Here is a 9,663-nt window from a genome sequence, read left to right on the forward strand (position 1 = left end):
CAACAATATCACAACAAGAAACACACATACATACAAATTTACCAATATAAAATTTATAAAAATGTACCTATAAAAGCTGCAATTAATAATTTATTATGACATTTAATAATTGATGTGATGCCTATTTCTTGTTAATTATTTGGTTTATCAAACGTCAGAAAAGGTTGCATATTTATATGAAAACGGTCCAAAGCCCAATGGTCTTTAGCTTATTATCATTGCTGGCTTAACGAATTAGTCCAACAAACTATTGTTGTTGACGCTTAATTTTCTTTATAGTTCAATGATTAATAAGTAATCAGTACTTATTAATAATCTGCTCTGTGGGAGGGGAGATTGTCAAGATACTGTCATCACTGATAATGCTCATGTTATCTTTGAGTCGACTTTTATAAAACTGCATAAAGCAATAATAAAAATGAAAAAAAAGAACAACAAAAACAAAGCTTTACTGGGAAACCCGTCTTCATGTCTTGTGGGTGGAGGCATGAAAAAGGTTAATTAACATCATCACCACCATCAGCACCCCAACAGCCCCTCCCAACCAGAACCTCCTCCTATTACAGTACAAAGCGCTGAGAGACAGAGATGGAGACGGCGGCCGAGCGCTCGGACCTACCTGCGCAGCACATGCGGCTGTACAGATGAGTCCCCACTTCTCCGCAGCTCATTTCATGGATGTAATTAGTTCGTCGATAAAGCATTTGGTGCTCCAGCCCGCCGCACCAGGACGGCACAGCAGCGCGCATCGTATCCTCCACTTCGGCCATCCTGGTGTGTGTTTGTTCCGCGCGTAAACGAACAGCGCGCTGGGCATTCCTGAAAACGCCCCCTGACTCGCGTATTTCTCGTAACGAGCCCTCAAAACTTTTCTCCCTCCTCTACCCGAGCCACAGAAAAAAAGCAGTGTCGTGTCAGATTGCAGACACTTTGTCACAAGCCCAGCCCACTTTTGTTCTGTTTAGTGAGATGAACTGGAGCTCTCTGCTGCTCCATTCTTCTTTGTTGTCGCCTTAGTGCGTAGCGCGTACAGTAACGAGTAACGATTTGGGACATTGAAGCGCGCCTGAAGAGACATCCCGAAATAAACAGACCGGAGGGTTGTATATGCTGCTCTGGACTACACGATGCGCCCCTATTTTAGCATGTGTGATGTGTGGGCCTCTCCCCACATTACATAACCAACCAGGCTCCTAAGTGCAAAGCAGAAACTAGAATAACTTTTGGGAAGCCACATTTAATATGATAATTACAGTGTGAGAGATGCTCCTCTCTGGCGTCTCACTATGTGTTAAAGGACAGTGTGCAGGTTTGACTGCTCACATAAGCAACTTTTACCCTCAGGCAAGTTAATAAATGGTTCCCTCCCACATGTACAACAGCTGTGGGTCATAAATAACTACAACATGGGAGTCTTGTTTTCTCCCTGTCTTTGTAACATTAAGAAAGGGAAAACATTCACAAGCTTACTTTACTGGCTTATTTTCAAGTTATGGCAGCACAAACCATGTGAGAGTATACACATTGTATGTCACGCTAAAGGCAATCTCGCCATAAAACTGTAATGTAAACTAAATCACCAGTAACTAAAGCTTTTTAACTGAACAGGTCTACTTTCCGTCCCCAAAGTCAGAACTAAACAGGGTGAAGCAGCTTTCAGTTTCTATGCTCCTCATATCTGGAATAAACTCCGCTCAAAGGAACGGGGCTCTGTACATTTCTAGTCAAAACGAGAGTAAGTATAGGCTGCTTAAAATATTGCAAATATGCATTTTTTCTTAGCTGTTTGGCTGTTTATTTATAGAATTATTTTGCAAGAGTGAAGAACTCGGCTGCTACACATAACTGCATACAATATGAACACGTGCTTTTCTTTTAATGTCTACATGGTTTGCCTCTAACTATTTGGTAGAAAATAATGAAACGTAATTAGTTTAAGCTATAGCTTTTGATGCAATTTGGAATTCTGCTGTGGATGTTGTCAGTTTTGTAAAACAGGTTTGCATCTCTGACAGTGATAATAAAAGAAGGAAATGATAACTAATACATTCATGGGCTTAATTCTCTGGACCACACAACAGCGCTATTGAACAGCATTCAAATGTTGTGTTTTAAAGTAAGATAACTGACTTTAGCATTTGAAAACATCAATAAACACCAATAAATAAATGACTAAAATAAAATTAAAGCAAACTATCAAAGACACTAACATTTTACTACTACAGTGTCCTTAATCTTAAAATAAGTCAAACTTGGACTGATGGAGGATGCATGTGTTCAGACGTCTGCAGGGGCTGGTGCCAGTTTGACTTAAAGAGTGTTTGAGACTTTATCGCATGTCGAGAAGACACGGTTGCTGGCCCTTCACCCCCTAAAACATAAACACAGATCAGAGCCGAGCTGCTGCCATAACTGGGGGGGGGACACGGTGACAGAGTGACAAGCCACAAATACCACTAATGTGTTTTATGTTCCCTTTGCTATTGTGAAGGGCATGCAGGGACGTGTAGGGCTTTCAACACATGGCGTCCTTCAATAACGCCATGTTTTTTCACTTTTTTAGTTAAAGCAGAGCGGGCCATCCTTCCTCCCTAAGTCTATTATTACTGCCACAGTGAAAGGAGACAGGGAAGTGAGTCACAGCTTCTAACCACCAGCCAAAATCTAAACTCAATCCTACAATGCGGCAAGTGGTTCAGCAGACGCAGCCGCCAGGCTAGTTACTCCGCCATGAACACAGGTGCAGATTGGGAGTGGCTTCCCAAACGGATTAGACAAATTGAGTGTTGTGAATCGAATGGAGCTTCTTTAATCTTTTGTGTCTTCAGAGGGCCTCATAAAAAATCGTTAACGGAAATCTTCTAAACACAATAAAGGTGAAATAAATAAAAATGTAAGAAGACAACAAGGGTCGACATTACAGAGAAGAAGATTACTTGAAGAAGAGGTCAAAAGCCTTGTTTTAAGGATTCGACCACCAGAGAACTCAGATTCTTTTAAAGGTCCCGAGGATCAGCATGTGGCCTTGTGAAGGAAAGCCACAGACCTCCAGCTTCAGTTTGTTGTGACCGTAACCAGGATACAGTCCCCAGTGTCGAGTTCACTACCTTTAGCCGGCCGCCATTTGTGGCACTCTGTGAGCTTTTTTTAAACCTGGCTCCGGGTAAAAAATCCCCTTTACCTACTTTCCCCTTTCCCACTGTGTCAAAGGCACCTTGTTGCTCGTGCTAACTGTAGTTCTAACTTACACGAGTGGACCGGCTGCATCCTAACCTTCAGCATGTGACACTTGGAAGTGTGGCCACTGTTTACATCACAGGTCCAATACAAATCACACAGACTGAAATTAACCGTGAAACCTCCCTCCTCTGTTGAAAATATATCATTAAAGTGCTGGGAAGAAGGAATATGACCGTTGCTGATGCACAGGGTTCAAACCCATTGTCTGCACTGCGGCAAAAACACAGCTGAAAGCAGATCTCTTCAAATGCAAATCGGCTGCATATTGACAGAAGGCAGAGATAGCACAGTTTTGCAATGCAATGTTTGCCAGCAATTTACCAGCCAAACTGCTCTTCCTGGAAACCTTTTTTTTTATCAGTGCTTTAGCTGTACACATCATACAGAATATATGGAGAGGTGGATACATTTGTATTTAATGTGTTTTCACTTTTTGCTTTTCTTCTGATATGCATATTAAGCCTTAATGGGCATAAGAAAAAGTTTGCGGGTCTGTTTCTTCCTCTGATGTCTTGCCACTGCTCTGAAAAAATACTCTTATTATCACAACAAACTCAAGTAGGTCACATTACCCTTATCTACTCAAGGTGTGTCCTCCTTGACTTCTTTGAACAGGATTATACTGTTTACTACTATCTGACCTAGAGCACTGGGAGCAATGAGGGAAAAGTACAGTGCCTAACTTCAGTTTAGCAAAACAAACAGTGTGTATCCTACTGGTACGAACAGTCTAATGCTTGAGTCATTTAAAATGCCATCTCTATGCAGGTAGAGGAGCTCAGATGTGACTTTATTGTTTTAGATTTTTGTCCAAAGTTACTGAATTGTGAGTGTCTGTTAGCCAAACCGGTTTCTCACTTATTACTTTCAGAGGTGGAACAACAACAACTGCCCTTCATCTACACCTGCAGACTCACACTGTCAGTCAGACATCCTATAATTTGCCTGCGGGTGTGTCGCCTGCAGAGGCGTGTTTGACAGCCGCCATTGTGCCAAGCTGCATCAACAGTGAACCAGGTCTGCCTGAGGTGTGGCTGGGGACATTTAAAGCCACAGATGCCTGCAGGTAAAATTTCAGGCTATTGGGTGGGTCTAAGAGTAATTATTATTCTCTGGACGCATACAAATGGTATGTGAAAAGGAAGCGCTTTTTTACACTGACAGCATTCCAAGAAGAAACCGACTGAACCAGTCTAATGAGACTAGAGGAGAAACCACAAATAAAGATAAGATACTCTAGACTAGTCAAGGGCTTAACCTCAAACACAACTCAAGCCATAGAATTTGAATGAAATGATGAAGCATTTTTAAAAGGACACTAATCAAGGGGAAAAAAACAGCAGAGAAGCAAAGCTGATGCCGAGGTGTGCACATCAAAGCTCTGACGAGGCACAAAAAAAAAAAAGTCAACCAGAAAACTCCAGCTCCGACGTCATCACATTACAGCCAGCATTTACAGGGTTAACTGCAACATCTCCACACCACAGGAAACCGAGACGTGTGAGGGGAAAAAAGAGGGGGGAGTGAGGAACAGAGAGGAGTGTGCAACAGAAAAAAACACACAGGACAGGAGAGAGCCGAGACGACGGACGAGAACAGCCGGCGAGAAACTATTTGCACAGAAAACCCCTGATCTACCTTTCTCTTAAGACACCGTCATCTCTCCTGAAGTAAGCCTCATAGCGATGACATTTCTAGCTTTTCTTACCTTGCTTCTTCTGTACTCTCCACTGCCAGGCAAAGATTAAAGTAACTATGTGACCCACAACCACAAGGGCTGGGAACACATTTCCAGGGGGGATTGCCGGCATCGGGCCTGGTACAAAGTGGAGAGTTCCAAGCTCTGAAGAAAGAAGGGAGGGCTGGGGGTGAAAGGTGAGGGGAGTGGAGGGGGTGTGCGCCTAGGGGTGTGGTGGTGCCATCCCGGACTTTAAAACAAGCAGTGCAGCCAAGTTGTCCGTGACTTTCACGAGAGAGAGAGAGAAGAGCGAAAGAGCACCCCTCCCTCCCTCTCTTCCCTGTGACTCAGTCCACTGGCTGAAGTGCCCAATCTCCCTCCCTCCCTCCCTCTTTTTTCCTGTACTTTACTCTAACAATTCCTCTTGTTCTCTTTTTCACACTCTTTGTTATCTTAAGTTGTACCTATTTCAAAATTAGCTGTAATTCTCCCAGCGCAAGCAACCTTGCAGTAGTTAAAAATAAGTTTTGTCCTCCTGCATGGCTCAAAGGACTCCACTGGTTTTGCCCTGCAGGAACTATCTCGCTGCAGCCTATCTGCAGGAGTTAATAATATATGAGGCTGTTTTGTGTGACACACACACACACACACAGACAGACACACACACACACACACACACAACACAATCATTCCAGTCAGCCTTGATAAGAAGCAAAACTAAGCGCTAGTGTGATCCACCTTGAGCCAGTAGTCAAAGTTTCCAACTCATTCACGCCATAGGATTTTATTTAACCCACCAAAGCCCCTTCAGTTATTTTCCATCATGTTTCATGAGTCACAAATCATCCAAGGCCAACCCTTTCCTCCTTTTCTAAATGTTTATACTGAAGTCATGCCTCCCCAGTTTATGTTTCCCCTCCACAGAATAACCCACTCGCAATCCATTCATTCTCATTCACTGTTTCCCTACTGCAGATGCTAGTTGCATTCTTATGCTTGGGCAGCACAGCCAGGACCTATAAGTTTCCCAGAAACTTTTTTTAACAGCATACTTTTTTTTAACCCATATTTTAGAAAGTGCTTTTCATTTTTCCTCTGGAAAGGTCCTGTTATTAACACACTGAAGAATCTTGAGGGCAAATGTCTGCTTATCCTATAACAATCCCCTTCTGACAAAATTCCTAAATTCCTCTCTGAGCATTTCACCTGGATCTCAGCAACATGCCTTTTGTATTCAGTGTTAATCCAGTGGGCTATGCAAGGACTGTAAAACCTTAACACTGGATGGATCTTCTTTAATAACACTAAGTGTAACAGCACTGTTGACACATCAAAACCATCTCGCTGCGGGCGAAATGGCAACTCTGCCAGAGTTTCTGATGCCAGACCGTTATGCAGTAACCCAACACCAAGACCAGTGTCACAATCACACGTGCTACATAAAACAAGCAGAAATAGACGTTAGACCTCAGGCTGCCTTTGGCATGAGACCAATGTCAAATAGTATACAGAGGAGAATTCAGAATAGCCCTCTAGTGTACAGGCTTGTGACAGACTGAAGGGAAGAAATGACAGAGTTGAGAGAATACATTCAAAAAAGAAAGCAGTAGGGAACTGAAGCTAAAGTACACTCGCAACAAATAAGAAAGGGTGATTGTAACTGAGTGATTTTCATCTGAAGTGTTGGCAGATAATTCTCGGTAAAACCCTGTATGATTCTATTTTCAAAATGTCAACCAAATCCCCAAAGCCTTAGAAGCTGGCAGCTCAAATTGGCAATTAGATACAGCGAAGACCGAGCAAAGGGAATCAAACCAAGGGAGCAGTACAGATGTCTGGAATGAATTAATTCTACCACTCCTTCATGGGAGGAGCCAGCCCCCTCCCACTCTCTTCACATGGTATGTGTTTGCTCAATCATTCCCATATTGTGATACATGCTTAGCATACCCGTATGAAGGCAATAAAGGCAAACTTTAAATCAATATACAGTCTGTTTAGTAAAAAGGTCTTTTGATTTCAGTTAAAATACCTCAATTGCTAATGACAAATATTTCCCAAAGAGCATTGGTAAGTAAGCAATGAGAGGAATGTCAGAGACATGCAAGACATTTAACTCTGTAGTTTATTCCTGTTTCAGCATCCCCCAAATGCACTGATATAGCATTTAAAATGAAATGTTCCTGTAAAAAGAAAACCTACCGTGTGGTGGTCCTGGACAGAAACAGCAGCATAAGTCCATCTTTGCTCAGCGTCTTCACAACTTTTAGAGAAAATACTGAACTGCCAAGGAGTCAAATCTGACCTCACGACATTGTGTTCTGATGAAAACTCAAGGGGGGCGTGCTGAAAAAGCTTGAAAAAAAAAAGAAAAGAGAAGCAGAGGCACAGCTGGGAAGTGAAAACTAGACAGCGTTGCGAGTTTGACTAAATTTGTGAGGCTTTCTTTAGTGGAAACAGCATCTCATGCGTGGTGGTTTCTGGTTTCTGACGAATGCCAATGGATGGAATCCATGTGTAGGGCTGCAGAAACTCCCAGGGACACATTTTCCGACAGGCTTTAGACAAAGAGCGGAAAACATGTTTTTTTGCCAGAAAGCTACTATAACAAAGACTTCCCTGTGTAATCCATTAAAGAGTTGGAGACAGTTGAAATATGCCACCATATCCCCAGGATATGGATCATACTGTATGACTACCACAGCAATGGATTTAAAGCTAAAAGAAAAGCTGAGTCTGAAACATTTCACTGATAATAAATAATTAAAATAAGAAATAAAAAAATAAGAAAATAATAATAGAGGATTTGTACCAACATCTAACATGTTGGCTGTATTAGCACACATCTATACAGTAGTATCTTTGTATAAATGTAGGCTATATTGTTTCATTTTGACCACTATTCTTCTTGTGGTTTGTGTTGAACTGTTAAGATTACTAACTATTAACATTAACATTAAGTGCTATTCCTTGCACTAACCAGTTGCAGTAACTTTATGATAGAACTGTCAAACATTTCCTGGTTGCAGTTTCTGAAGTATTAGATGTGTCTTGCATAATTATCTTTTTATTTTGGACTGTCAGTCGAACAAAACAAACAAAATTCATCTCCGGGCTTAATTTCAATTCAGTTTGTTTTACATTTTATTGACTAAATGATTTAAACCAAAAAATCATTAGTTTCAGCCCGATAAATTACAATAACAAGCAAAACTAAAATGCTGCGTCTCTACTCAAGGCAACGTACAGTCTGTTGATCTCAACGGCATGTAATCTATGCAGCTGTGCATTATTTCTGAGAACACCCAGGCCTGGTACTTCACTGTGATCCCTAGTATTCACCCGGAACAATCTTATGAACGGGGGGGGGGGGGACGTGGAGCATCCCGTCAGGGGCCCTCCTGCTGCACACACGCCCTAGATCTAACACCGGGGAACATGATCCCAAACATAGTCTATCAGCGTGGGTGGTATCTAACTCAAGTTATGAACTATAATCTGTTTCACTCTTAGTGTCTAAATAATCTGGGATCGGAATAAACTAGACACAGAGGTTGCAAGTCTTCTAAAAAGCAAACCCTTAAAACAATGTGCTGTCACTTAATCACAAACACAACGCTATCCTGAGTTATCTGACACACTGGCAGGGAGAGACACACCCATACCGGCTTCAGCCTCTTTGGTCCTCGGCACAAGCTCAGACTCACAATAAAGTATTTATGTGCTGACACCTTTTGGTAAGAAGACAGAACTGTTCCATGAACAAAAACTTCCTACCTTGGCCGTGTTGAATCAGAGCCTCGATGAAGTCTCTAGTATAATTCATTTCCATCGCAGTTCAAGTGGTTTCTTGTTGATGTCTTTTTGTCACTGAATTACATAATAAATGCAACGTATAGTACTACGAAACAGCAGGTTAGTGACTCTGTGTGTTGCACGGCTATTCCATTCTAGTACCGTATGGTCTTTTTAAATGTTGGAGTTTACATTCATTGCAAGCTGGGCTAAAACGCTAAAGGGCAGATGGAAGGTGGCAACTGCCACATGTTCCCATCTGGACTGCTTCTGCTGCTTCACCCTTCTTGCAGAGGCACAGGCAGGAAAAGCTGAGTGTGGCTTAACTGGACTCACTTTTCCCAGGCTTTCTGCTTAGTCATATATCACCCCTGACAATGGAAAGTTCTGAGGCATGGCTGCATAATAAGGTAAAGCCTGGAACTTAAATGTGGGGCTTATGCAAAAGCACTGCTCATCACCAATCTGTGTGAGTCAAAAATACGTATATAGGAAATCTGAGAAATGCTGACTGTTCTGTAAGATGAAGAGAACATGACTGGATGGTCTGCATGTAAATAGTGTGCAAGATACATAAGCAGTATGGTATTTAAAGCAAATCAATTTTCCCCCCAGCAGGTGGCAGAATGAACTCCATTAGGCATCAGTCAAACACAACTTAATATCAACAATATCCACATGTATGTACAGTATAGAAAGTGAAATCTGAAGCTATTAATACGTTAAAATATATTCTAATTTATTAATGTATTTAATTCTAAACAATCCATTAACATCTACCAAATACCTACCAACTTAAACATTAACTAGCCTAACTAGAAGTTGCTCTAGTAGACCCCAATTTCCTTGAACTAAACTGTATGTGTGTATATATCAGCATCACTAAACCAAATTAACTAACTACATTTTAGAACACACACACACACACACACACACACACACACACACAC

At 41.7% G+C, this 9,663-nt stretch overlaps 1 protein-coding gene across 24 annotated transcripts in view; it reads right to left on the reverse strand.

The window, feature by feature from the left end:
• Positions 1 to 9,663, reverse strand: part of pleca (plectin a) — a 103,435-nt gene that overhangs the window by 42,175 nt on the left and 51,597 nt on the right. For 4 of the 24 annotated variants that reach the window (XM_032535369.1, XM_032535365.1, XM_032535363.1 and 1 more), the window contains exon 1: positions 620 to 870. The exons of 14 other annotated variants lie outside the window; for them this stretch is intronic. In XM_032535369.1, coding sequence (XP_032391260.1) covers positions 620 to 770 — 151 coding nt within the window. In that variant the 5' untranslated portion in view covers positions 771 to 870. Of the gene's footprint in view, positions 1 to 619; positions 871 to 4,948; positions 5,200 to 7,120; positions 7,358 to 9,663 lie in introns of those variants that run through there. 6 more of the 24 variants (XM_032535383.1, XM_032535381.1, XM_032535379.1 and 3 more) reach the window with 2 other exon arrangements.

Source organism: Etheostoma spectabile, chromosome 14 (genome assembly GCF_008692095.1).
Source record: "Etheostoma spectabile isolate EspeVRDwgs_2016 chromosome 14, UIUC_Espe_1.0, whole genome shotgun sequence".
In the NCBI taxonomy this organism is placed as follows: domain Eukaryota; kingdom Metazoa; phylum Chordata; class Actinopteri; order Perciformes; family Percidae; genus Etheostoma; species Etheostoma spectabile.